At 54.5% G+C, this 27,119-nt stretch overlaps 2 protein-coding genes across 6 annotated transcripts in view; one reads left to right on the top strand and one right to left on the bottom strand.

Moving 5' to 3' along the window:
- Positions 1 to 20,375, top strand: part of ADCY7 (adenylate cyclase 7) — a 60,110-nt gene extending 39,735 nt beyond the window's left edge. For 2 of the 3 annotated variants that reach the window (XM_081215506.1, XM_081215504.1), the window contains 19 exons: positions 2,415 to 2,542; positions 3,944 to 4,102; positions 4,320 to 4,452; positions 7,592 to 7,780; positions 8,146 to 8,180; positions 8,701 to 8,784; positions 8,928 to 9,000; positions 10,257 to 10,354; positions 11,293 to 11,377; positions 11,762 to 11,887; positions 12,730 to 12,828; positions 13,852 to 14,045; positions 15,408 to 15,495; positions 15,870 to 16,025; positions 16,718 to 16,864; positions 17,424 to 17,528; positions 17,917 to 18,031; positions 18,643 to 18,767; positions 18,969 to 20,375. In XM_081215506.1, coding sequence (XP_081071632.1) covers positions 2,415 to 2,542; positions 3,944 to 4,102; positions 4,320 to 4,452; positions 7,592 to 7,780; positions 8,146 to 8,180; positions 8,701 to 8,784; positions 8,928 to 9,000; positions 10,257 to 10,354; positions 11,293 to 11,377; positions 11,762 to 11,887; positions 12,730 to 12,828; positions 13,852 to 14,045; positions 15,408 to 15,495; positions 15,870 to 16,025; positions 16,718 to 16,864; positions 17,424 to 17,528; positions 17,917 to 18,031; positions 18,643 to 18,767; positions 18,969 to 19,115 — 2,286 coding nt within the window. In that variant the 3' untranslated portion in view covers positions 19,116 to 20,375. The remainder of the gene's footprint in view (positions 1 to 2,414; positions 2,543 to 3,943; positions 4,103 to 4,319; positions 4,453 to 7,591; positions 7,781 to 8,145; positions 8,181 to 8,700; positions 8,785 to 8,927; positions 9,001 to 10,256; positions 10,355 to 11,292; positions 11,378 to 11,761; positions 11,888 to 12,729; positions 12,829 to 13,851; positions 14,046 to 15,407; positions 15,496 to 15,869; positions 16,026 to 16,717; positions 16,865 to 17,423; positions 17,529 to 17,916; positions 18,032 to 18,642; positions 18,768 to 18,968) is intronic. The other variant, XM_081215505.1, reaches the window with a different exon arrangement.
- A 4,324-nt stretch (positions 20,376 to 24,699) lies between these two features.
- The window catches only part of BRD7 (bromodomain containing 7), a 38,598-nt gene continuing 36,178 nt past the window's right edge, over positions 24,700 to 27,119 (bottom strand). For 2 of the 3 annotated variants that reach the window (XM_081217127.1, XM_081217125.1), the window contains 4 exons: positions 26,172 to 26,286; positions 25,730 to 25,873; positions 25,371 to 25,514; positions 24,700 to 25,059 (listed from right to left, as the gene is read on the bottom strand). In XM_081217127.1, coding sequence (XP_081073253.1) covers positions 25,004 to 25,059; positions 25,371 to 25,514; positions 25,730 to 25,873; positions 26,172 to 26,286 — 459 coding nt within the window. In that variant the 3' untranslated portion in view covers positions 24,700 to 25,003. The remainder of the gene's footprint in view (positions 25,060 to 25,370; positions 25,515 to 25,729; positions 25,874 to 26,171; positions 26,287 to 27,119) is intronic. The other variant, XM_081217126.1, reaches the window with a different exon arrangement.

The following is a 27,119-nucleotide window of genomic DNA, read 5'->3' as shown; positions in this document are numbered from 1 at the left end:
GGGCTGCCCTCAAGTTGCTCCCGGGCTACATGCTATGTGGTTGGAAGAGGGGTACAGGGGGCAGGACTGGGGGGGTGCTTATTTAGCCCAGCCTCAGGTGGTCAGGAAGACTTCCTGGAAGTGGTAGCCACTGAGTAGAGACCCAAGAGTAAGATTTAGGGCAGTGGCTCTCCGTCCTGGCTGCATGTTTGAATCACATGAAAAGCTTAAGTAAAATCCCAGTACCCATGCCCGCACCCATGAGAGTTTTTCAGAGCCTCCCGGGTGACTCCATGTGCAGAGAATCGATGGTTTAGAACTTGATGGGAGCAAGTTCTGGCCTCGCACTCAGTCTTGGGAGGGACTGCCTCACCAGGAGCGGGCTCCACCTCAGGAGATGAGCTTCCCGTCACAGGAGGTAACCAAACTACAGTTGGACACCACTGGCCAGGGGTGCTCTGGAGAACTGTCCCCCCTGGGTACTGTGGACTGCGTGACTCTGAGGGTCTGTTTAGCCAGGAACCTTCCTTTAGGAGCTTCCTTCCTTCATGATTTCTCTGGTGGAGGTTCCTAGAGGTTGGGCCTTATGTGGGCCCAGGCTCCATCCTCACTACACAGGGCCACAGCGGGCTCTCTCCCTGCCACGAAGCCAAGGACCTGCCCTTGCCCTTTTGGACACAGCCCGCTCTCCATGGCAGGCCCAGGAGGCAGCCTCATTTTACAGATGAGAAGAGCGACGCTATGGCAGGTGCCAGTCTTCAGGCCAGAGTGTCCAGTCCCTGGGCAGACACAGCAGGAAGAGCTGGTCCCAGGCTTTTCTCCTATCAGCAATCAGATTCCAGAGCTGTAACCTCCTCTCGGAGGTGTCCGCATTGCGTCTGGGCTCAGGCACCTTCTGTCCCAGCACACTCACACAACTCCGCCAGTTTGTAAGTCTCAGAGGCGCGGGGAAGAGCAGCCTGGGGAACGTGGCCTCCTGTAAATCCCTGACAGCGGGGCTGGATCCAGACTGTTATCCTGCGCCTGGCCCTGGAGGAGATAAGGGCAGCGGTGCCCTGAGCCTGTGCCTGGGTGTCCCAGCCCTCGCCAAGCTTCTGCTGCTTTCTAGGAAAGCACTGTCCTCACCCAACCCCGTTAGGCCATTCAGAACTCAGCATGTGCCAGACGGAGCCCACAGGGAAGCAGCTGGCACACACTCAGATGGGTCATTGGAGGAGGGCTTAGGAAGGGGACTGCTCACAAAGGCCTGGCAGGTAGGGGACCTCGAGGGAGGGATGGTGCCTGGCCTGGTCATTGGCGCTGGGTGGTCACCCACAGGCCTGGGGGGCATGCCAGGGAGTGGGCACTGGATCTGCAGACAGAGGGTATCCTGGTTCTAGGGGCCAGCCCTCTGGGAAAAGGCAGGAAGGAGCTGGGGCAAGGCTTCACTGGAGCCCAGTAGGCAGCTTCTCCTTCCTGTTCCCTAAAACCCCACCCTCAAGGCCTTGATATGTATGGCCACCTTTGCTACGGGCTTATGGAGGGTCAAGTAGCTGCAGCACCACCTCAGATGGAACCTCAGACAGCCTACCTGGGCCTCCCCTTCCCCTCCAGGGGCATTTTTTTTACGTGACCCCACCCTCTCTCCCCACTCCCATCTTTCGTCTCTGTTCTTCCCCCACTCCCCAAACCCTGTATCCCTAGCAGCAGAGTCATCTCTTGGGTTACCTTGACACCTGCTGACCCCATAGCTTATGGCACCTGCTACCTCTCTGTTCTCATCCCCCCTCCTCTCTCCACTCCACCCACACTGACCGCTGCGCTATGTCTCAAACACCCTTCTGGCCTCAGGGCCTTTGCACATGCTGCTTCCTTCTGCCCGGATGCTCTTCCTCCAGATCCTGGCATGGCTTGCTCCCTCAGTTCCTTTAGGACTTTGCTCGAATGTTACCTTCACTGGGAGGCCTTTTCTGGCCTCCTGGGAACTTCTTCTTCCTTCCCACTCCTTATTTTTCTCCATAGCACTTATCATGGGTGTCTACAGATTTTATTTATGTAGCTTAGTGTCCAGCTCTGCCACTGGCTGCAGGGATTGTTTTCTGTTTTGCTCACTGCTGTGTCCCAGTGTCTGGGGCAGGGCAGGGCACTCTGTAGATGCTCAAACATTGCATAGATGAATGAAACAAAGGTAGCACCTCCCTAGAGGCCCTCAGGTGGCCGCCCTTGGTAACACTTGTTTTTATCCCTGACACCTGCTTGGGGTTCCTCCCGCAGAGCCCCCGTGTTCCCCGTCCTTTTGCCGGGCCCAGAGGCAGCTGCTGGTGGCTGGTGCCCCAGGAAAAAGCCCCTGGCCAGAAGAGAGCCTGGCTGACTCTGGAGGGTGTGGGGAGGTGGCCAGCATGCCTGCTCCCTGGCCCCTGGGCCATCTGCTGACCAGGCCTCCCCTTGCCCTGCAGGCCAATGAATGCATGCGGATCAAGATCCTGGGCGACTGCTACTACTGCGTGTCAGGCTTGCCCGTGTCCCTGCCCAGCCACGCCCGCAACTGTGTGAAGATGGGGCTGGACATGTGTGAGGCCATTAAGTAGGTACCACGCACAAGCCTGGGGCACTGGGGCCTCTTCCCACGGCGGGCCCCTTCTGCTCCCCAAGGCATGCTGGGGAATGCATTGTCCCCACTTTGCATATGAGGAAACTGAGGCTTCCAGGGGCGCAGGAGGCTTACCTGGACCACTCAGCACTGTGTTTGCATCCCTCCCTCTGGGCGCACCGGGACTCCGAGTTCCAGAGAGGCTCAGAAGCTCAGAGCTGAGGGCCATGAGGACGGGCAGCTGGGCTCCGTTTCTCCGGAGGCTGAGCCTTCGCAGCAGCAGGGGAGCTGGCAGACGCAGGGTTGGACTCCAGGACTCTGTCTGCTTCCTGTTCCCCCTGTGAAGACCCTAGAGTTGGGGGACTAGCCCTCAGAGCTGCAGGGAGATCCCCAGCCTCCTGCGGCTCCTTGCCACCAACATCCCAACTCCCCACAAGGCTCTCTGGAGCCCCGAGCAGCCGTGGTCTGTGACGGTCAAGCGGGTGGCGGAGGGCCAGGCGGGCTTGGCCAAACGGCCCAGCGTTCGGGGCAGAGCCGGGCAGCGCACAGCTTCCGCGCCAACCCAGCTCTGGCTTGTCCTCCTCCTGAAGTCTCACCAGAAAAAAACCCAGTCAGGGAGTCGGTCCAGGTCACAGGCTGGCTCTGCGTCACCGCCTGTGTGACCTTGGGCTGGTGCCACAGCCCTGGGGCTTGCTTCCCTCCCTGGAGCATGTGGAGGTTGTGCGGGGCCCTATGCTCCCACTGGCTTTGACCCCGGCAGGCTCGGTCCATCCCTAGCCCCTTGGCGGACACGTGGCACCGGCTGCTCCCCAGGCCCTCACACACGTATCGAAGGGACCCGGAGGCCTGCTCATGTTGGGGTGCCTTGTGCCCCAGGGAACTCTGAAGTTGGGGCTCCTTGTACTAAGTGGTGCCAGCAACCCCCAGTGCTCCCAGTTCCCAGAGATGGGGGTGTATAAGGCCCCCCAGGGCTGGCCCCATGTTCCTTGTTTCTGCTGGGTTTGGGGGGCAGTGTCTGGGTCCCTCTGCAGACTCCAGCTGGGGCTGCCAGGCAGGGGTAGCACCCAGTGATAGTATGTTAGGGCCCCCAGCAGGAGGCACAGTGACCAGTGACAGTTGGAATTCCTCCTCCTTTTAACAGCCTCTGAGCTTGGGGCGGCCACATCCACTTGCACACTCCTAGAGATGGGGGGCTCATCCCCTCTCAAGGAGGCAGCCCCCTCAGGCTAAAGTTCTCTCCTGTGAGCTGGGCCTGCCCTCTTCCCATGCGCTCCCCACACCCTTGCTCTGCTCCCACCCCGTGCCACACCCCCTACCAGGGACCTTGAGCCTGTCTTAGGGTTCAGGGCGCCCCAGCAGCCCTGGCTGGGGTGGGCTGACGGGCCTCTGCCCCAGGCAGGTGCGGGAGGCCACAGGCGTGGACATCAGCATGCGTGTGGGCATACACTCGGGGAACGTGCTGTGCGGTGTCATCGGGCTGCGCAAGTGGCAGTATGATGTGTGGTCCCATGACGTGTCCCTGGCCAACAGGATGGAGGCGGCTGGAGTCCCTGGGTGAGGCTCAGCTGGATGGCGGTGGGGTCAGAGGTCCGGGGCTGACTCTGGGCTGCGGTGGCGGGGTGTCAGCATGGGGTCAGAGAGGGAATCAGCGACCTGAAGGTGGGGGGAGCCCACCTGGGCTCCGGCCTGCTCAGCCCTGCCTGCTGTGCACCCCCGGGTGGGTGTCTGCCCTCGCTGGGCCCTGCTGCTGTCTTACGCTCATCTCCCCCAGCCGGGTGCACATCACAGAGGCGACGCTGAACCACCTGGACAAGGCGTATGAGGTGGAGGACGGGCACGGGCAGCAGCGGGACCCCTACCTGAAGGAGATGAACATCCGCACCTACCTGGTCATCGACCCCCGGGTACGAGGCTCAGCTGTGGCAGGCTGGGGGGCGGCGCTGGGGCTGTGCTTGGGAGCAGGGCCCACACCCGGGGCACGGCCCCCATGGAGGGAGAGGTGGGGCCCGCCCGGGGTAGGAGGCAGTGCCCCGTTCCTAGGCATGTTCTAGGCCCCAAGGGACAACTCCTCTGGGCCTCAGTGTTCTGTTCTATGAAACGGGGATAACACGGCGCCTACCTCAAGAGGAGAAAAAGCTAATCTGAGTGAAGCCCTCATCGTCAACTGGGTGCGTCATAAACATTCTAGGAATAATAGTCACTGTGAGTTTATTTTCCATGAGGTTGTCCCTAATCGTCCAGATTTTCAAAAGACACGTTTTAAAAACATGCTTTGGATGGGAGTCAGGGAAGCAAGGAATGGCCGGGGGCCACTAGGCAGGAGCCCCTGTGTGTCCTGGGCTCTGACCCGCCGTGTGCGCCCGGCTGGTGCCTCTAGGTTCTCGGTCGGCCCCGCTTCCTTCAGGACCCCGTGGTGGGGAAGGCTGTGAGCCTGCTTCTGGGCCGTGGGCCCCGGGCCTGCCCGCAGCCCGCCTGTGCCGGCAGGGCCCTTTCATTCCCGCCCGTGGGAGGCCGGCTCGTCTGGGCCCCCGGTGAATCATCCTTGGGGCTTGCTCAGGAATGTCGGCGGTGGCTGGCTCTTTCCAGCTCCCTCTCACTCCGGCCTTTGCCGTCCTCGGGGCTGGCCCGCCTGCCAGTCTCTGGGGCAGCCGCGGGCCAGCCTGTGAGCCTCCCCCGACCCCCTCGGGCTTCATCCTGCCGACGTTCCCCGTGCGCCCTAGGTGGGTCAGCCATGCTGAGCGAGCATCGGGGGAACCCCTCCTGGTACCTTGGGGCTGCTCCCAGCCCACTATCGTGGAAACCACCCAGCCCCTCACCCTGTCCCTGCAGCTCTGGGCCCCTCCCACTCCTCTGACACCCCCACCCCCCGCTTCCTTCCTCCCAGCCCCGTGCCAGCCTCCTGTCCCTCCACTGCCAGGCTGTTTCCACTGCAGAGCCCTTGTCACTGCTGCCCGCTCCGCCCACAGCCCTCTTCCCCCTGTCCCAAATGCTCCTGTTCATCCTTTGTACTGTTTACTGTCAGTGTGAGCTCCACGTGGGCAGGCTCGGGGTGGGGGTCCCTCTTCTCCAGGCTTCAACCCCCGGTCCTAGGACAACGCCTGGTACAGAGCAGGGCCCCAGATAGCTTGTGAACGAATGAAGCAGAGCCCTTGACCCTGAGGTGGTGGCAGGCGTAGCCCTGTAACCCACCCTGCAGGGCCGCCGGATCAGCAGGTATGACCGCGGGCGCCCAGTCAGACTCGTGTTCTAGATGGAAGGCTTTAGTACGAGTGTCTCATGCAGGGTTTACCGGGCACCCTGTCTTTTATCTGGCAACGTGACCTTCCCCCATCTTTGTTTAATTTTATTCATTCCCACAGTTGAAAATTCAAAAAGCATGAAGGGTGTGCTATAGAAAGTTTTCCGTGCATCCCTGTTCGCCGCTGGCACGTCCCCCCTGACAGGGACCCGTGTGGTGAGAGGTGTCTGTGCGCATCTAAGTAGAGGGGGAAAGACTCCTCTGGCCTCTTTGCTGAGCTGGTGGTAGCGCCTCCACCAGTGTGAACGTTGCTTCACCAGCGACGTAACTTGGAGACCTTCCCTTCTGTGCACAGAGACCACCCTTATCTCATGACTGCTGCATGCACTGCGCCGAGGCGTGGTGGGGAGGTCCTTTCCCAGCTCTGGCTTCTGTAGGCTTACGTGTGTGTGAGGTGCCCCAAGGGATGAGTGTCCAGAGGTGGCTGGTAGGGGGCCCGTGGCCAGTGCAGGTTGCAGGTGCCCTCCCTGGACCCTGCTTCTGAACAGATGCGTTTTTGCTCAGAACTGATGGATCTTCAGGACCCATTTAATTTTTAGGGACAGTGTCTGGCTTCCCTGCCCTAAGAGAGAAGTGGCAGTGACCTTGAACTTGAAGAGCTGGCTGCCGTGTAGGCAGAGTTGCTGACGGTGGAGGGGGAGGCCGAGAAATGTGACCTCCCCAGACCCCCAGGGCAGGTCACTCACCACAGGACGCAGCTCACTCTCAGGACCCCGGGACTCTTCACAAGGATTGAATTCCATGCCATTCCCTCTGGCCTGGCAGACAGACATGGCTCAGAGTTTAAGAATGTTTCTAACCTAGGAGGAGGCAAGAAGTTTCCGGGAAAGTTGCTGCCTATGGCTTAACGAGTGTTTGTGGCAGTAGGTGTTGGTCTGTGTGGGTGTTTGTGGGAGCCGCCAGAGACTGGGACTCCTGGAGGGCAGGGCTGTGAGGGGATGAGGGGGACTCAGCAGGCCTCGAGATGGCCCGAGCTTGTCCCTGGCGGCCTTGGGGGTCTTTCTCTTCCCTCCCCCTTTTCCAGTCCTGTCCGGCCTCGCCAGCTGAGGATGGTCCCAGGCGGGTTGTTGTTCTTGGCGGGGGGCTGGGGCAGGAGGCGGGGCTGGGCCCCTCCTTCAGGGCCTGGCTAAGCCACCATGTCCCTAGCATGGCCGTGGCAGGCTTGTGGCAGATAGTGGACCCGTGCTGTGGTTTGGGGGCTGCACGAGTGGAACTCCCTGGAATGCTGCCCCGTGGGGAGCAGCCCTGGGTTGGCCAGCATTCCCCTTCCTCCTGGCTGCTCCCACACGAAGGACGTGTGCTGCCACGTGTGGGTGGGCAGGGCAGGATGCCTGTGGCTTCTTCCCTGGGTGCCATCTCCCTGGGGTGCGTCCACTGGGAGGGGCCGATGGGCTTTCAGACCCAGGGAGCTTCAGGGGCCAAGTGGGGCCTTCGGGCTTGGGGCCTGACCCCACCTCTTGCCCTGGGGAGGCAGAGAAGGGCCTGAGGGGCTGTGCACAGTTGTGCCTGTGGCAGGGACAGGGCCCCGAGCTGGGGCCTCCCCGGAGCCCAGCCAGGGAGAGCACTGGGCTTCCGCCAGTCCCCGTGGGGCTGCAGACCCAGCAGCTGTTTTGCCACTTTCCCTTTTCGCCAGATGGGCCAGCGTTCTGGGCAGCATCGCGTTTCTGGGGGAGCGGGATGGGGGCGGGCTGTTCCCGTGCTGAGAGGGGAGGGGTGGGACAGGCCGTGTCTGCGTCTGCCCGCAGAGCCAGCAGCCGCCCCCGCCCAGCCTACACCTCACCAAGTCCAAGGGGGACGCGACCCTGAAGATGCGGGCCTCCGTGCGCATGACCCGCTACCTCGAGTCCTGGGGGGCGGCGCGTCCCTTCGCACACCTCAACCAACGCGAGAGTGTGAGCAGCGAGACCCCTGTGCCCCACGGGCGGAGGCCCAAGGTAGGACCTCTCCTCCCAGAGAGCTGGAGCAGGGGCCACGGGCAGGGGCGGGAGAGCGCATGCTAAGGGTGTCCTTCCGTCCAAGCCTCACTTTCCGCATCTGCGGGATGGTTCCGGGCTCTGCCCTCCCTCCCTCCCTCCTGGGGCCCTTGGGGAAGTGAAGGCATTTGGAGAATGCACCAGGGTGGTGGGGGATGTCCCTGGCCTCCTGGTTCTCCAGACCAAGTTCAGTTTCAGTTCTGGGTGCCTGCAGCTTGGACAGTCCTTGCATCCGAGAGTGCCGGAGATGATAGACCCAGTCCGGTGAGGCACATCAGGGCCCCGGGTCCTGGAGAATAACCGTCTCCCCCTCCCTTCCCTTCCAGGCCATTCCCCTACGGCGCCACCGGACCCCTGACAGGTTTGTGCCCTGTCCCCTGCCTCCCTGGCCAAGTCCTGCCCCAGTCACCTCCTCCAGGCAGGCTGCCCTGACCAGTCTCTGTCCAGGAGGGCAGCTCCACAAGGCCCAGCCCTGACTATGGGTTTCACCATGGCTTGGGTCAGAGTGTTTTTAGGAACCAGAACTTCACAATGATCGAGTGGCTGTCGTAGACCCACCCTGTAGTGGGGTCAGTGGGGTTGGTGTGATGGAACCCTGGGGTTTAGTGGAAGAGACCTTGGACCGGGGCTTGGGGGGTCTGCCCTTTGCTTCTGGCTGGGCTGCTGGTGGCTGGGTGATGCTGTGTGATGCTGGGCCTTTGCTTGTCCTCTCTGGGCCTCAGTGGGACCCGCCTGTCCCTCCTCCCTCCTGCACGAGGCTCTGGGACCTCCTGCAGGCACCTGGGAACCCCACTTGGGTGAGTCATCTCGTCCACGCCCCTGCCTCTGGGCAAGTAGATGTGGGTTCCTGGGCTGATGCCGTCACGGGTGTCTGATTCCAGAAGTGCGTCCCCCAAGGGGCGGTCAGAGGATGACTCATATGATGATGAGATGCTGTCAGCCATCGAGGGCCTCAGCTCCACGAGGTGAGGCTCCGAGACCTGTGCTCGCCGTGTGCCTCACGCCCAGTGGCTGTGTCCATGGCGCTGCCTCCTGGGAGTGGCCCCCCGCGCCCTCCCCCCGACTCCTCCAGGCGTCACCTCTCACTGCCTGTGTCTCCACCCCACAGACCCTGCTGCTCCAAGTCTGATGACTTCTACACCTTTGGGTCCATCTTCCTGGAGAAGGGCTTCGAGCGAGAGGTGAGGACCTCTGAGCAGCCCCAGGAACAGGGGCTCCAAGGCCTGGGGTGGGGGGGTGGGTGCTGGCCACAGGGCAGCCAACACCCCCAGAAGGTCTGCTCAGGGAGGGCACTGGGGAGTCGCTCCAGCTGCCACTGGGGTGGGGACAGGGCTCAATGCAGCCTGTTTGGGTCTTCTCGCCCCTGCACCTGACACCCCCGTTAGTCATTCCCCGACTTGGGTTTGGGAGACTTTGCTCCCTTCAAATGCCAAACCTCAGCCAGTGCTGATAGGGGCCAGCGCGCACCTTAGGCTCTGCGCTTTTTAGGAAAAAGCCCCAAACTCAGTATCAGTTTGACGGGGCCTGACTGGTTCCCCCTTCTGGCTGCTGTAACACCATGCTTGTGTCCCACTAGCGACCATTCACTTATTTTTCGAGAGCCTCCTGGTTCTGGCAACATCCAAGGCACGCGTGTGTCATTCTGCTCTCACCTGCTGGCCAAGGTGGGCGATGGTACCCGTTTCACAGACCCCAAGGTTTGGGGCGTCTTGGCCTCAGGTGTGGCCTGAGAGAGTGACCCAGCCCACAGCCCTCTGGTGCTGGGACCTCTCTGCCGCTTCAGCCTCTAGGACTGGGGGCGCTCCCTGAGTTGGGGGCTCCCTGTGTGGGGAACTTGGGGTCTGGAGGCAGGTGTGGTCACCAGGAGAGCCGCCTGGCGGGCCACCTGCTGGCTGTGAGACCTGGACAGGCTGCCGGGCTCCCTGAGCCTCGGTTTGCTCATCTGCGGCAGGAGGCCTGTGGGCTGAGATCTTGAGATGGTGCCGGGTGTGGCGGGGCGGGCAGCACGGGCCCCCCGCCCGACAGCTTGGGGCTCAGGCCTGGCCGTGCTCCTCGGTTTGGGGTGAGAACAGAACCCCCACTAGCCCCAGTCGCAGCAGCCCCAGAGCTCCCATTTGGTTCTCGCCCACGGACTTGGGCTACGGGCTTTACAGGGACCTTGGAAAGGAAGTCGGAGACCTGGGCGGGGTGGGGGAGGGGAAGGTATCGCCTCTAAATATAAAAGAGAGACTGCAGAATGGAAACATATGAAAATTGTTTGTTCATGGTGATGTAACAGTCAAGGAGGGGAGGAAGTCCAGGAGCGGGTGTAAGGTTTTTCTTAGAGATGATTAATTCGAGCCAGGGTGGAGCCCAGGAAGGGGTCAGAGCAAGTAGCCTGCCCTGCAGACCGGGCCTCGGCTGCCCGGCCACCCCTCACGGTCTCTGTCGCCCCCAGTACCGCCTGGCACCCATCCCGCGGGCCCGCTACTACTTCGCTTGTGCCAGCCTTGTGTTCATCTGCATCCTGCTCGTCCATGCCCTGCTGATGCCCAGGTCAGTCGGGGGGTGGGCCGGATGGTCAGGCACACTGGGGTCAGGCTAGGAGGGGTGGTGACCTTGCAGATCCCACCAGAAGACCTGCAGGAAGGGGCTGGCTGTTAGAGTTAGTACCTTTAGTCCCTTTAGGCGTCAGAGCCCCAGAAACTGGACCTGGCACCGTGGCCCCCATACCTGGAGTTGCCAACGTTTAGTTTTAGTTGTAGTTGAACATGCTTGCTCGCTCAAGCCGCAGGCCTCCCCACTCCCAGATGCCTCTCGCCTTCAGAGTCACCTGTTTTCTGTATGGCCCTTCAGGCGTTTCAGTTTTTTGTGACTGTTGCCTTAGGTGTTTGGAGTCCTAGAAGGGCAGACCCCCAAAACCGTAGCTGCCACCACCTCCCTGTTAGGTGTGGGAAATTGAGGCCCTGGGGGCTTAGTGCCTTATTCAGGGGGTGTGGCCAGTACACAGGAGCCACTGAGATTCACGCTTCTGCGAAAGGGCTCTGTTGCTGGGGGCGGGGGCAGGGGGCTGAGGTCGCAGGGAGGTAGGAAGGTCAGCTAGTTGGCGGCTTCTGGAAGGATAGTTAGGCCAGAGGATCCACTAGGATCGTGGTTCAGGATGTGCTTAATAAAGACGAAAGAGGGAACGCTTTTAGATGGTGCTTATGTGCCGGGCAAGAGTCTGAAGGCTGTGTAATCAGTTGTTTCTTGTATACTTGGCCCGGAAAGCGGGGCGTGATGTTGATCTTGGTCCTCGTGTCTCGGCCAGGCCTTGTGTGTTGTTCGTGGGGCAGCTGGACCACAGTGTGCAGTGTGCCCCTTTGGCTGAGTGCAGAGTAGCCGTTTGGGAGGGGGGGAGAAGGTGAACTGAGGCGCTGGGGGTGGGGAGCATGCCAGTGGCTTGGCCCCGGGCAGAGGGTCCTCCAGAACTTAGGTTTTTCCTTCCTCTCCAGGATGGCGGCTCTGGGTGTGTCCTTTGGGCTGGTGGCCTGCGTGCTCGGGCTGGTACTAGGCTTGTGCTTTGCCCGTGAGCTCTTGGTGAGTGGGGAGGCCCCCGACTGGGTGGCGGGCAGGCCGGGCGCCCCAGGTGTCGGGGCTGTGGTGGTGCGAGCCCCGGCCCCGTGACCCCTTCCCCTCCGGCCTGGAGCACGGTCCGGAGGCTTCTCCGTCCTATGTGCTAGTGGTCCACAAGCGGCTGTGGCTGTCCCCAGCCCCAGGGGTGGGGCTGTCCCTTCTGTCTGCGCACCACACGTGTCCTGAGCTCTGGGCCGGGTGGGCACGGCACCCCTGACTCCCCAGCGGAGCTCTCAGAGGCTCTCGCTCTGCTGGGCCCTTGGGCTGTGGGTCCCCGGGCCAGGCCTCCTGCGGGCTCTCCCTCCACCTCGGGTGTGGATGCTGGGTGATGACACTGTGATTCCGCAGAGGTGCTGCCCGGCCCGGGGCGCGCTCCGAGCCATCTCCGAGAGGGTGGAGACGCAGCCCCTGCTGCGGGTGTCCCTGGCCGTCCTGACCATCGGCAGCCTGCTCACCGTCGCCGTCATCAACCTGGTGGGTTCTGCGGCGGGGACGGCAGGCCTGGCAAAGACCCCTCGGGCCGTGCACGCTTCCGGGGACGAGGGAGCAGTCTTTGACCCTGGGGACCTCCGGATTCTAGAATCCTATAATCCTGTTGCCTAAAAGCCCATCTGGTGTGACCGTATCCAGAGCCCTGTGAGGTTCCCGTGGTGGCTGTGAGCTCCTCATCCTGTGTTTGTCACATGAGGACTTGGGGGCCCCCAGAGCATTCACGTGGCCGACCCCACAGGGCCACCACGGCGTCCTTGACGTCCCAGTCTTTCTTTTCAGCCCCTGAGGAGGTCCTGTCTCAGCCTCTCTGAGACCCAGTCTCCTCACTGGGGATGCGCAGCCCTGGGTACATGCTGGAGGGCACACCTGCTTCTCGGGCCGGGCTCGTGTGCTTTGGGCTCAGACAGCACTTGTCCCACCCGGTCCTCCCCGGCTCCGACATTTAGAGCCAGAGTCTCTCCCACCTCCGTGTCCCCTGCACTCGGGGCTCTGTGACCACCTCCCTCCGCGTCACCTGCGGAGAAGGGGGCTCACGGAAAACGCTGCTCCCAGCTTCTGGCCCCGCCCCGAGTCAGGCGCTGGGGTGGCGTCCCTGCGCCTTCCTTGGACTCCCTCTTCCCGCAGTGAAGCTGCCAGCTGCGGTGGGACGTCGGGGGCACAGAGGCTTCGGCCGGGCTGAGAGCCGGGCCTGGCAGGAGATGCCCATGGTGCTCTCGGAGGCCCCGGCCCTGCCCTCTGTACCCTACAGGTCCCCAGCCCCGCTCAGCCGGGACAGACCCTGGAGCCCCTGGACCACCCCTCACGGGGACCTGTCTTTTCCGTAGCCGCTGATGCCTTTCCCGGCCCCGGGGCTGCCTGCTGGGAACGAGACGGGCCCGGGGGCCGTGAGCAGCTGGGAGAGGACCCTGTGCAAGCTCCTCCCGGTGAGTGTGTCCCTCGGGGCTCCTGTGCCCTCACTTGGACGGTCCCTGCGTGCTCAGAACACACTGAGCACCGGAGCCCATGGGCACAGAAGAGCCGAGTCCCCTGCCTCCCAGGCAAGGCGACAGAGCAGGGCCGGATGGGGCTAAGGGGTCCAGGTGCTGGCGCCTGGGTCCAAGGCACGAGGGTGGGGGCACCCTGCACTGGTGGTTGTCTCCTGACCACGCTCGTCATGATCTCCACTTCGTGGATGGGGAAGTGGGCGTGGGGAGGCCGACAGTTTGCCTCATAGGCGGCGGAGCCGGGACTGGACCCAGGTGGGCTGACACCAGAAGCTGTGCCTGGAGCACCCTCCCGGACAGGATGAGGGCTGTGGGACTTGAGGGTGGTGGTTGGTGGTGAATTTGAGCTGGTCTCTAAAGGGCAGCAAGGTTATGGGACGGGGGTTGGAAGAGGGGACAGCGAAAAAAAGCCAAGGCAGGTAGTGGGCACAGTAGGTTTCAGGTGGTCGTGTCACGGGGAGGGGTGGGGGAGGATTGGGAGATGAAGCCAGAGGTAGGTTAGATCCAGCTCTAGTGGAGCATGAGTGCCAGGGTGAAGAGCTTGGTCTTTATTCTGGGGGCAGTAGGGAGCCACAGCATGCTCTTGAGCAGGAGAGTAACATGGGCAGAGATGCACTTTGGGAGGGACCAGCTCGTGGCAGAACTCAGATCACTGCCTGGACCTTGTCACAGCCTCCCCAGCACCTGCATTTTTATTCACTGTGTTTCTTTTTCCTTAAGTTCACTTGCCATAAGTGGAAGTAAAAATATAGTAAAAACAACACAATATAGAAAGTTTTAGTTTCCGTTGCCTGCTCTTCATTAAGGGAGGTCAGTGAGGCAAGAGAGTGGTGCTGAAGACACACTGGATCTTCACGGATTCCTCTGTGGCTAAAGGTGTCCCTCCCTTGGGTGACCTCTGATCCGGGACCTGCCTCTTGGTGATGGGAGATGGTGGGGTGACCGACATCCCCATCTCCCCAGTATTACACCTGCAGCTGCATCCTGGCCTTCATCGCCTGCTCTGTCTTCCTGCGGATGAGCCTGGAGCTGAAGGTCATGCTGTTGACAGTGGCCTTGGTGGCCTACCTGGTGCTCTTCAACATCTCCCCATGCTGGCAATGGGACTGCTGTGGCCACAGCCTGGGCAACCTCACCAAGACCAATGGCACCCTCAGGTGGGGCCCAGACCCCACACTGCCGGGACCCCTGCCCACTGCCCGTCTCGACTGTGGACCATTGTAGCACTTTTTGTCTTGCCTCAGTGTCATTTCAAACTAAGGTGCTTTTGCATTCACAGTGCCCTCTGGACTGGACACCTTGTGGGCTGGACCGGCAGGTGGCATGGTTTCCGCTTTACAGAAGGGGAAGGGATGGGCTCAGGCCCTGGGTCTGCAGCACTCAGAGCTGAGTGTGACTGAATTGCAGGGGGTGTCCCCGGTCCCAGAAGGCCACCTGGGTGATCCTGTCTCTAGGCCAGTCTGGGGGTGGGGAGGCGGAGGCTTCAGCTCTAGCCCAGTCCCCTGCTTCAAGCCATGTCCTGGGTCTCCAGAGCTCTGGAGAGAGCAGTTGGCTCTGGGCTATTCCCAGACTGATGCGAGGGGCTGGCGTGTGCGTGGCTCTGGGGGCTCTGGGCCTCAAGTGGATTGAGGAGAGGGGGCCTGGATCCCCTTGAACTAAAAGGCAGGAACCTGGGGACCCAGAACTAGGTGTGCTCCTGTGGACCTGGCTTGCACCTGCACATTGCTTCTGCCGACCTGCAAGCCCTGCTCACCTCGAGGAGCTCTGGCTGCCTTTGGCTGCTCCCCTGCCTGCCTAGGGGGCTTTCCTTCAGACTTCGCCATGAATATCCCTTGAGACCCAGGTGTGAGCTCAGATGTCACCTCCCTGTCAACTGCACGTCCCTCTTTACAACCTGAAGCGTCCTGTTTTTTTTTTTTTTTCCACAATCAAAGTCATTTATTTTTAAATTAGCAATAAAATAATCAAGTTTACATTAAAAAAAAAAGTACAAAGAAAGAACAAAAATCCCTTCACCTGTGTTCCAAACTATAAGCCCCAGGCCTCAATCTCAGGACAGCAGAGATCTGTCTGTGATCGAAGCTTGTCTGCCCTCGTTGCCGGAGCCAGGCCTGTTGGACATCACAGCCATAGGCAAGAGGGCGTCCCCTTGGCTCTGTCCAAGTGCTGGGCAATGATTAGGAGTAATCATTCCTTTGCAGAGGAAGCCAATGGACCATGCTTGGGTTAGGGTGCTCGCCTTGTCCTAGAAGGCATTAAAGTCAAAGCTGAAATATCAATCCGGGAGGCTGGCAGAGACCAGCAGGGAATCTAAGGGGCTCACACTGGCTCAGCACAGTCACTACACTTAAAAATTTCCTGGCTTTTGTTTGCTCCATGAGCTGCGAGGGCAGCGATCGCCCATCTTGTTCACTTTCCCGTGGGCTGGCCCTGCGTCTGGGCCTCATGCCATCCCCTGAATGTGGGGGGCTTTGGGTGGCAGTGGAGATGACGCCTGCCTTTCCCCTCGTATCTGGCAGCACCCCGTCCTGTTCATGGGATCTGAAGACAATGATCAATTTCTACCTGGTCCTGTTTTACACCACCCTCATCATGCTCTCCAGACAGGTACGGCCCAGGAGGCGCCCACCGTGTCCCTAGCTCAACGTGGCTGCTTGTACCTCTTTCTGGAGAGGCCGGGGGTGGGGCTGGGGCTGCCTCAGATTTGGAGCAGCACACAGGACTGCAGTCTTTCGGGGAGCTCTGGTCCCTGGGTCGGGGTCCTGGGCAAGGACCCATCAGGACACGAGTGACTTTTAATCCTGTGGGTCACTTGAGAATTAAGAGTCATGGCTGACTGGGGAGTGGCTGTTGAGTTGGGGACGTTTGCCAGGGGCACAGGCTGGAGTGCTGATGGGCCGGCTCCGTAGCCCCCAGGGTCACGAGTGCGCTCTGCCCTCACTCACGGCTGCCGGGACACCGATGTTCCCTTCTGTCCGCAGATTGACTATTACTGCCGCTTGGACTGTCTGTGGAAGAAGAAGTTCAAGAAGGAACACGAGGAGTTTGAAACCATGGAGAATGTGAACCGCCTTCTTCTAGAGAATGTCCTGCCAGCCCACGTGGCTGCCCACTTCATTGGTGACAAGTTAAATGAGGTGTGGGTGAGAGGGGGCTCAGTCACTAGGACAGGGAGACAAGGTACAGATGCAGTCCCGGGGTGGGGGACGCGCTATAGCTACAAGGTGCTTTCTGCACTTGGTTTCCATGGCTCTTGGCCTCACTGATGCGCCCAGGAGACAATGTGTGGTGTTAGCTGTAAGAACACAGGCTTTGGATCAGAGATCAGGGTTCAGGGGTGATTGTGGACATGATCTCTCACTGCCCTGGGCCTTGATTTTCACATCTATAACATGGGGCTGATAGTACTTGGCTGGCAGGATGGTTGCAAGGATTAAATGTCCAGGTATTTGCAATCTGGACCATCTGTTGATGAAAACATGCATTTTTACCAATTCTCTGTAGCGGAGAGTTTTTTATCTATGGAAACTCAGGCCCAGTGAGCACGGAGCCCAGGCCTCCTGATTGCTAACTTCTGCTACCCACGGGTTCTCAAGCCCAGCTGTACAGACCCAGGGTACTTAAAGGAGACCAAAACCAACCTGAGTCTGACCCTCCCCAACACATTGATTCGGAATCCCCTATTTTGTAATGGCCGCCACTTGAGTCCCATATACAGCCAGCATCTGCTCCTGGAGCGCGAGGAATCGCCTCCCGTCTGCTTCCCCCCCCCCGCCCCCAACGAGGTCTGGTGGCCACAGGGTCATGTTTCTTCCCACCCCCAATCCAGGACTGGTACCATCAGTCCTACGACTGCGTGTGTGTCATGTTTGCATCCGTGCCGGACTTCAAAGTATTCTACACGGAGTGCGACGTCAACAAGGAAGGGCTGGAGTGCCTGCGCCTGTTGAACGAGATCATAGCTGACTTTGACGAGGTAAGGCCTCCCTCCACACAGCCTGGAGACGGCAGGGTGGGGCCGGGGGCACCCTGCGCCCGTGTGCTGCGGCGCCCTTGGGGAGAACGCATGGTACACAAATGATAAAAAGTACCTGCGCCTTTGCTTGTTTGTTTTGTCACGATGTAATTTATCTTCTCTGTGAGGGGCAGCTTGCTTAGATTACACTTAGGTTGTAGAATAGTCTGATTTCCTGCTAAGCCCATGCTAGCAACCTGTTTCAAAGGAAGTCACTCAGTTGGGCTTAACTCTTAGCTGCAAATAATCGACTTTCCTGTGTAGATACTATTGGGCGGGGTGTTTGCTCCTTTGCAGGAATGAGACCAGATGAGAATGGAGGAGACAGGGAATGTCAGGGAGAGAACCCAGAGGCTGTGTCCCCACCTGTACGGAGGTGTGAACTCAGGTGGGAAGGGCCCTGCGTGAGAAATGTTTGCATTAGGAGTGGTGGTGGGAGAGAATCCTACACCCTTCTCAGAATCTGGCACAGGCCCCGGCTGCAGCTGTGTTGTATGGCCTGCTTCCTTTCGTCTTATAGCTGCTGTTAAAGCCCAAGTTCAGTGGTGTGGAGAAGATCAAGACCATCGGCAGCACGTACATGGCAGCTGCAGGGCTCAGCATCCCCTCAGGGCACGAGAACCAGGTACCCAGGCAATCTGGTGGTCTCATGTCCCAGCCCCAAATGAGGGGAAATTCAAGACAGCCCCAGACCGACACCTCTCCGTGCCCGCTCCTGTGAGGGAAGGGGAGAGGAGCCCATGGCTCAGCCTGAGGGAGCCTTTTGGTGGAGGGGTTGGGGCAGGCGGCCCCTCACCAGGAGGGGAGCTTAGGTGGGGGAGCAGGTCCTAGACCCTCTGTGGAGGAGCCTCGGTACATCTCTGCCCATCAGTGGTCCCCCATGGGTTTCATGCCCAGGCTGGCACACGGCGCTCAGCAGGGCAGGGTGTTCTGGAGCATCCGTCTGACAGCCGGTGGAGGCAGGAAGGCGGGGTGTGATTGGCCCTGGCCCCATGGAGCGCTCTGTCCTGCAGGACCTGGAGCGGCAGCACGCCCACATCGGCATCATGGTGGAGTTCAGCACCGCCCTGATGAGCAAGCTGGATGGCATCAACCGGCACTCCTTCAACTCCTTCCGCCTCCGAGTTGGTGAGGCCCTGGGAAGGCGGCCCCGGGCCTGAGCTCCGGGTGGGACTGTGCAGCTCCCACCTCCTGGCAAACCCACTCTCAAGTCCGGTGTATGTTGCCATCTGCTATGAAGAGTTTTAGAAATCCCTTTCTGATCTTAAAACCCCAGTGACTGGGTAATAAGAATTCTTTGCGTACTATTTATGAAGTTACCTTGGCAAGTTTTAAGTAAACAGGAATATATCACTACGGGGAATGGAAAGCCCAAATCCCTGTAAAGAGGTGACCTTAAATACACTGAGGACAAAGCAAAATCATTAACCTGAGTAGTCACTGTTAGCTAACAGGGTCAGTGCTCAAAGCCCGTTTACTGTTCAAGAGGAGATTAGTAGATACAAGAAGTGTTACCAGTGGACTCAGGTTTCACATCCAGCAGTCTGAAAAAGAGCTGCCCAGGGAGCGCTCTCCTCCCATCCCAAATACCACCACCCGTCAGACTCAGGAAGCACCCTTCCAACTTCACTGTAGTTGTTTTGTCAACGCTTTTTTCTGTGGTTGCTGCGTGAATTCTGTGGCCTTATAAGCCTGAGGCTTTGCCTCCATGACCTGCTAACTGCAAACATGTTCTTTAGGCATAAACCATGGGCCCGTGATTGCTGGAGTGATTGGGGCACGAAAACCTCAGTACGACATCTGGGGAAACACGGTCAATGTTGCCAGTCGAATGGAGAGCACCGGAGAACTTGGGAAAATCCAGGTAAAAGCTCACCTGGGGAAACCTGTGCCCAAGGGGGAGAGAACTTCCCAGAGGTGAGGGAGCCCGGGCATCAGTCAGCTGTAGGATTCTAGCCACAGAATTCTTGAGGGAAACCAGACCCTGTCAGCCAATTTCTCTTCATCCCTCCCACAGCAGATTTTCTTTCTGCTTCTGAAGACTTAGGTTTCTTTTCCTTTTCAGGTTACTGAAGAGACATGTACCATCCTCCAGGGACTAGGTTATTCTTGTGAATGCCGCGGACTGATTAACGTCAAAGGGAAAGGCGAACTGCGGACTTACTTTGTCTGTACGGATACTGCCAAGTTTCAAGGGTTGGGGCTGAACTGAGGGCTTTAGGTAGGTGCAGAACATGCTGGAAGCCGATTTCCTTCCCTGAAGCAAGCCAGGGGGAAGGCTCAGCCCCACGTCGGTCACAAAGGCAGTCCAAGGGTTTGGCCATTACCACCCCTAGCAGGTGGTTGTGCGTGGCTTCCTTGAACTGGCACTAGAGAATTTCTCAGCTTGAGGTGACCATGAAGCCTTACACACAGGCAGCCAGAACCCCTGTGATGTCAGAGTCTGCAACTCGGCCTCCAGCACAGCAGGGAACGGCTCATTTGTGAGTTTTAGACCCTCATTCCCCCAGGTGCTGTGGATGAGACCCCCGCCCACCCCTACTCCCCCTTGGCCTGTGAGCTGCACAGGCGAGACTCGTCTTTCTTGTCTTGTCCAGGATGGGTGGAGACTCCTTTCTCCCCAGCAGAACAACTACAAGAGTCCACGTTTCTCATACAGGCATTCTGGTAAAGAGTTGAAAGGGTGTTTGTTTTAAATCTATAAATGGTTTCAAACAATAGGGAGAAAACCCCACAGTGGACACTTCTTACTTCTTGTCATCTTTGGCATGTGTCTGTTTTAAATGGATACATTGTTAATGGAGGTATTTATTATCCTTTAAATGACTTCTGAGATGCTAGACAAATTATCTTCTCTGCAGTGCAGTGTCTGCCTTTGTAACCACTGACACACAAGTGGGACCACTGTCCAGTGTGAGCATATGGGATCAGCTCATCTGTGGGATGGAGCTCAGAGGAATGTGGCTCATAGCAGGAAGGCAAGGAGTGTCACAGCCTTGGCTCTGAATCAAACAACTTTGAAGCCAGAATTTTGAGATGAGGTTTAATAAGAGAAAAGCCTAGAAAATAAGGTATAAGCTCTTAGCCGTTCCTTGGCTCCTCATGCGTTTTTGAGCACCCGCTGCAACCTTCAACTCTGTCTTAGCTTTATACTGGAGAGGAATGGAGTCTGTGTGGAGAGAAGTTGGACGGCCTGTAGTTCTTTCCTTTCCTTCAGTCCTCATAGCTAGCTTTGAAGAGCTTCAAAACTAAGAGGATCTACTCAGCATCAGCATGCGTAGAGGTTCCTGTATCTGGGAAGCCCGCCCTCTCACAGGTGCTCAGATGTTCTTGTTCTGAACTGAATGAATCAAGGCAAGTGAAAAAGCCAGGTCTGTGAGGTGGTGTCTTACAGTACTTTAGCTCTAAAAGAATGGAAAGAAGTCTACCTATGTTGTTTCAAGGTGAGAAATAATAACCAAACTGCCCATTCCTTTTTCTGAACTGACGTCATTGCCTCATAACCACAGTATCCCCGGGGTTTCTAATAAATACAGCTGAATTTCACTACTAGCAGGAATTCTTAGCCAGAAGTCATCCATGAATTCCCCTGAAATTATACAGAAACTCTTGCATACGTGAGGCTTCAAAAGATTACACGTTGCAGACAGGTGACTAAGCAGCCAGGTCTGCCTGGGATGGAGGGCTGTGGGTGAGCTGGCACCCCAGCCACGGGCAGGGAGGGGACTGAAGCCAAAGCTGCTGCCTGCTGGTGCTGTGTCTTGTTGGGGGCTGGGTGGGCTAGTGGCAGCTCTGATGCTCTGCATGAAACTGGAATAGGTAGGAATAAATCACAAGAACTTGCTGGCCTAAAGGAATTTCATTGTGAAAACGCTGGTAAGGGAAATAAGCCGTACTTAAATTGTCTTTTTTACACACCAATTCTTCATCTAAGTACTATGCTGAAATCTATACCCTTAAAATCAGGAGCGACCAGGGCTGCTCAACAGGGCTCTCCTGGGAAGTCAGGAAGGTTCTGTCACTGATACGGTGTAGACACACATCAGTGTGCTGGGCCTCTCTGAGGTGGACATACTTCTGCTTGCAATATGCAAATTACTTTTTTCCTCCAGCAAAGAAATCCCAGTTGGGAGTTTTAAAAAATAATTGGTTACCATTCATCATGTATTTTTCTTGCACTGTGCTCAGATAAGAATACTAAGTTTTGAGGGTTTTTTTTGCGGTATGCGGGCCTCTCACTGTTGTGGCCTCTCCCGTTGTGGAGCAACAGGCTCCGGACGCGCAGGCTCAGCGGCCATGGCTCACGGGCTTTGTTGCTCCGCGGCATGTGGGATCTTCCCGGACCGGGGCACAAACCTGCGTCCCCTGCATCAGCAGGCGGACTCTCAACCACTGCGCCACCAGGGAAGCCCCTAAGTTTTGAGTTTTTGATGATCAGATAGATCATAGTGTATAACTGACCATAAAAATCACTTAGTTATTTTTCAAAAATTTGTTTTCCAATTACCAAGTCATTTCTTCACAGGTGTCATTTTGCTTTATGACAAGTATCTTTCCTAACACTGACCTTCTCTATGGGTCAGGGACCTGCTTCAAATTTCTACTGAGGTGGCCTCACTGATGCTAGTGAAAAATCACACCTGAAGTTTTCTGGTTTACTTATTAAGAAAATTTCCTAACAGACAAGATCATTAACCACTGTATACATTGTGTATATGTACAGAAATATGCATTGAGAAAGTACATGCAAATGACTAGGGGTTATTCTATATACTGAATATTTATAGACCTGTAACATTTGTTTCAAAATGTTATAATTTCATTTTTATAAAGCACCAGTGTTTCTCCTTTGTTTAGCTTTTCATAGATTAAATTAGCAATTTGGAAAACCTGATGTCCTAAGGTTTTTTTTTTTTTCATTTGTCGGTTTTTTTTTAAACATCTTTATTGGAGTGTAACTGCTTTACAATGGTGTGTTAGTTTCTGCTTTATAACAAAGTGAATCAGTTATACATATACATATGTTCCCATCTCTCTTCCCTCTTGCGTCTCCCTCCCTCCCACCCTCCCTATCCCACCCCTCCAGGTGGTCACAAAGCACCGAGCTGATCTCCCTGTGCTATGTGGCCGTTTCCCACTAGCTAGCTATCTTACGTTTGGTAGTGTATACATGTCCACGCCACTCTCTCGCTTTGTCACAGCTTCCCCTTCCCCCTCCCCATATCCTCAAGTCCATTCTCTAGTAGGTCTGTGTCTTTATCCCCGTCTTACCCCTAGGTTCTTCATGACTTTTTTTTTCCTTAGATTCCATACATGTGTTAGCATACGGTATTTGTCTTTCTCTTTCTTACTTCACTCTGTATGACAGACTCTAGGTCCATCCACCTCACTGCAAGTAACTCAATTTCCTTTCCTTTTATGGCTGAGTAATATTCCAGTGTATATATGTGCCACATCTTCTTTATCCATTCATCTGTTGGATGGACACTTAGGTTGCTTCCACGTCCCGGCTATTGTATTGTAAATAGAACTGCAGTGAATATTTTGGTACATGACTCTTTTTGAATTATGGTTTTCTCAGGGTATATGCCCAGTAGTGGGATTGCTGGGTCATATGGTAATTCTACTTTTAGTTTTTTAAGGAATCTCCATACTGTTCTCCTTAGTGGCTGTATCAATTTACATTCCCACCAGCAGTGCGTGAGTGTTCCCTTTTCTCCATACCCTCTCCAGCATTTATTGTTTCTAGATTTCTCACTGCTGTGGCCTCTCCTGTTGCGGAGCACAGGCTCCGGATGCGCAGGCCCAGCGGCCACAGCTCACAGGCCCAGCCGCTCCACGGCACGCAGGATCCTCCCAGACGGGGGGCATAAACCCATGTCCCCTGCATCAGCAGGCAGACTCTCAACCACTGTGCCACCAGGGCAGCCCCATTTCTAGATTTTTTTTGATGATGGCCATTCTGACCAGTGTGAGATGATATCTCATTGTAGTTTTGATTTGCATTTCCCTAATGATTAATGATGTTGAGCATTCTTTCATGTGTTTGTTGGCAACCTGTATATCTTCTTTGGAGAAATGTCTATTTAGGTCTTCTGCCCATTTTTGGATTGGGTTGTTTGTTTTTTGTTATTGAGCTGCATAAGCTGCTTGTAAATTTTGGAGATTAATCCTTTGTCAATTGCTTCTTTTGAGGGTTGTCTTTTGGTCTTGTTTATGGTTTCCTTTGCTGTGCAAAAGCTTTTAAGTTTCATTAGGTCCCATTTGTTGATTTTTGTTTTTATTTCCCTTTCTCTAGAAGGTGGGTCAAAAAGGATCTTGCTGTGATTTATGTCATGGAGTGTTCTGCCTATGTTTTCCTCTAAGAGTTTGATAGTTTCTGGCCTTACATTTAGGTCTTTAATCCATTTTGAGCTTATTTTTGTGTATGGTGTTAGGGAGTGTTCTGATTTCATACTTTTACATGTACCTGTCCAGTTTTCCTAGAACCACTTATTGAAGAGGCTGTCTTTTCTCCACTGTGTATTCTTGCCTCCTTTATCAAAGGGCTTTCTATCCTGTTCCAAGCTCCCATTGATCTATATTTCTGTTTTTGTGCCAGTACCATACTGTCTTGATTACTGTAGCTTTGTAGTATAGTCTGAAGTCAGGGAGCCTGATTCCTAAGGTGTTTTGAATTTAAATGTTTTCTTGGTCTTCGGGAACTTACCTTATTAGCTAAGTAGATCTAAAGTTTGAGTCGGTTACTGCCTGAATTATATTTGAGAGACAAACTCTAAAAAGACTTGATAAATACATATTTGAACTGATTCTTTAATTCTCTTGGCATATGATTTCAAGTATGTTTTTGAAAGATTAGGTCATCTTAACTCTCTTGAGAGATTCAATTCTCCTTCACCCTACTTGTTAAGTGTTAGTTTTCAAAGTCAAGAAAAGAATAAAACAGCTTCCTGCCTGGATGTTTTACAGAAGGGCTCCATGCAGTCTGAGTAGGGTCTTAAGCTTAATTTGTTCACTGAACTAGGCTACAGTCTAGTGCCTGGTTATAGAAGAGGACCACATCATCGTCTCGTACTTAAGTAATCAGATTGCTCGGGCACTTGACCTTTGCATTTCAGGTAAAAGTAGATGAGTATTAGTTTAGGGGGCACGGCAGAGGCATAGGTGCCCTGTTAGAAACAGTAAATAGAAAAGTAAACTTTCCTTTAAGCTTGGTGATTTCCTTATGTATTCATGGATGATTTAGTTTGTTATCTTATTTGGCTTAGCCTTTTACTGTAGTTCCAAATAACCCTCTGACAAATGGCAAAAACAAACCAAAAAGGAACACTAGACAAGTTAGTGCTATGAAAACTGCTGATACGTTTTGTTTGTTTTGTTTTTGTGGTGGTGGGAAGCCCCTAATCCTTCTACATAAGGACATCATTCCCAACAGGTATACAGGGGACACACTAGTAAATTCTAAAGTTATTTTAAGTGTATTTGTTTTCATGGTATAGCAATGGAAAATCTCATTGGATGGGGATTTTAAAGAAGAGTTTCTCAGTCATGGTCCTGCCTGTGAAACATAAGGAAGCAGCACTATCACTGCTCTGCAAGAACTTTGCCCAGGTCCACTCCCACCCACTTTCTGCTCAGTATGGCAACAGGTCAAAATCATTCATTCCTCACAAGGCCACTTTTTGAATAAATCATCAAGGTGAAATCTGGTAAGTCAGGAACCATTTGGTTATAATTTCCTTAATGAGAAGTATGGCAAATGTGGAAAAATGAGGGATTTCAGTTATTTGGGGAACTTCTTTTAATGGATGGTCATAAAAAGGCTGTTTTATTTTTTGAGCTTTTCTGTATCATTTCATCCTCAGATTTAGCCCCAGGGAAAGGTGAAGGGGTACTTAGCTGATATGCACAATACAGCTCACAGTCCCAGGTTCAGCTTTATTACCTAACAGCAGTCCAATCTCTGGAACATTAAAATTAATTGTTCCGAAGTTTAATTAAAAACACAATTTACAAATACTTAATATCTTCTGAAAAAGCATTTCCAAGTTAAGAATGAAAAAAATATATACATAACATATAATCAAATACCAGTTAGCTTCAAATCTCATCAGGTCCACACTCAGTAACATCAGTCTTTTTAGGTTCTTCAAAATCTGGAAGAAAAAAACCCGCTTCATTCAGTACTTTTTTCCTTTTAATTAAAAAAGGTTATGTGAAGGTAAAAAAAAGAGTGTTGACAGCCCTTCTTTACTATGTTCAAGGTTAAAGACTAGGTGCATCACTGTGGCTTTTTTTGGCAAATGTGTGAAATCTTTATACCTTAGACAAGATGGAAAGAAAACTAAATAGTTTATATGTTAACAGCAGAGACAAAACCTTTCGGATGTTACTTGGAGGGGGAAGACCAATGTTTACTTTTACTCACACTTAGCCCTCCACTCTCCCGGAGACACAGGGCACGTACCTTCTGTTAAATCTACAAAGTTGTTTTCAACCACCAGGGAGGGGATGGAAATCCCCATTGCTTTTCGGACTCCATACATGCTTACAATATCACCCGGAGTTACTTGCTGTGCAAGTTCTTTAAGGTTATTGGTCACTTGTTCAGCTGGAAAGAAAAATCAACATAAAGACAGTTCAAGGTACTGAAATGTGGTTCCTTTAGATAACTTAAAAAAAAAAACAACAAAAGCCCAATAAATATATAAGTGGAAACAAATAAACTGTCCATGGTATTCACTTCAGTGTTACTTTATCGTGGTATCACTACTCAGAAAAGTTCCCTTTAAGCACCCTTATTCTCCTACCAGAGGTACAACATACCAAGATGCATTTCTCTGTATGAGGGACCCAAGAGACAGATCATGTTGGGAGGGGGTCTGGTGCTCAAACGCTCATTCTGGGCTTCCTGGAGCTCTCTGAGCAGTTTGGTGGTCTCATCAAGTTTCCTCTGGAACACTTCAGCTTCTGTGTGGTAAGAAAAATAACTTACTAAGGACAACATGGACATACTTGTATTTGATCTTATGCAATAAATTGAGTACTATGCTCTGGGGTTTTGCTATTTATTGGTTAGTCTCTCCTCAAAAGAGTAATCCCCCTCAAATGAAATCAACACCACAGACACGCTTTACTATGCCAGTGAAGCATGGCCAGTCAAGATGTCCCTGTAGTGAATGGCTATGTTAATCTGTGTTACTGTGACATTAAATCTTGACTGCCTGTGTCATGAAGTATTTCCTTCAAACCCTCTGGAGACACTTACCTTCCGAGTCAAAAACTTCAACTGGAGCTCCAAAGTTTGCTACTGCTTTCAGTGCTGTAAGCCTGTCTCGATTATTGGAGTCTAAATGCCCTGTTGGTTCGATTTCTGTAATCTGCTTTAAGAAAAAAGATTAATTGAGCTTGCTAAGCCCTGACAGTGCTAGAATGAGAAATTAAGAAGATGGCTTGTGTTTGTCAGCCAACCTATTTCACCTATTTAGAGTTATAATTCTGATGCCTATAAAAACCTTTAAAATGCCATTCCCAAATCCTGGCAAAAGTGTCCATAAATCACACTTCTTGGTAATGGAATGGTGTGTCTTACACAATCTGCATCACTTGTTTCATCACCACTCTAAAGATAAAAGCCTCGTTACTCCCGACACTGTGAAGCGCTTTTGGTGACTGTGACAAGGCTGCAGTTTCTGAGGTTCACAGGCAGTGTTTCAGTCTATACACTTGCACTCCCCTGTGGTAGATCTTGAACATACGATACTTCCTGGGTCTCCTCCAGGACCCAAAGCCAGGCTGTAGTAGTGCATGGGAGAAACAAAATCCTAAAAAGGTGTGGAGTTTTATTTTTGGAATCACAAGACTTGGAGTTTTCCATAACCCCAACACTGCTTTTTAGGAACAGATCAATCCTGACAATGAGTAAACAAAAGTTAATGGTTCCTTTTATACTTTGGTGTTGCACTCTGAGCTCGGACAGTCTGAACCTCCTATTTTTCTACCGACACACGGGCTAAAAGTGTGTGGCGGAGAAAACCGTATCAGTACATATTGATACTTATGGTTTGCCATTTTGGCTGGGCCCTTACAGCTCTATTCAATAAACTTCTTACCCAGCTTTCTTTCCCATTCTTAAGTTTTCTTTCATTCTTGCCCGCTCACCAAGTACATGACCTTGCTTGGCTCCTCCTTCTTGGAAAATGACATGATTTGTCAG

Source organism: Mesoplodon bidens (assembly GCF_964165515.1).
Source record: "Mesoplodon bidens genome assembly, chromosome: 18".
NCBI lineage: Eukaryota > Metazoa > Chordata > Mammalia > Artiodactyla > Ziphiidae > Mesoplodon > Mesoplodon bidens.
The sequence above is the reverse complement of the archived record's forward strand: the minus strand, read 5'-3'. Positions and strand labels throughout refer to the sequence as shown.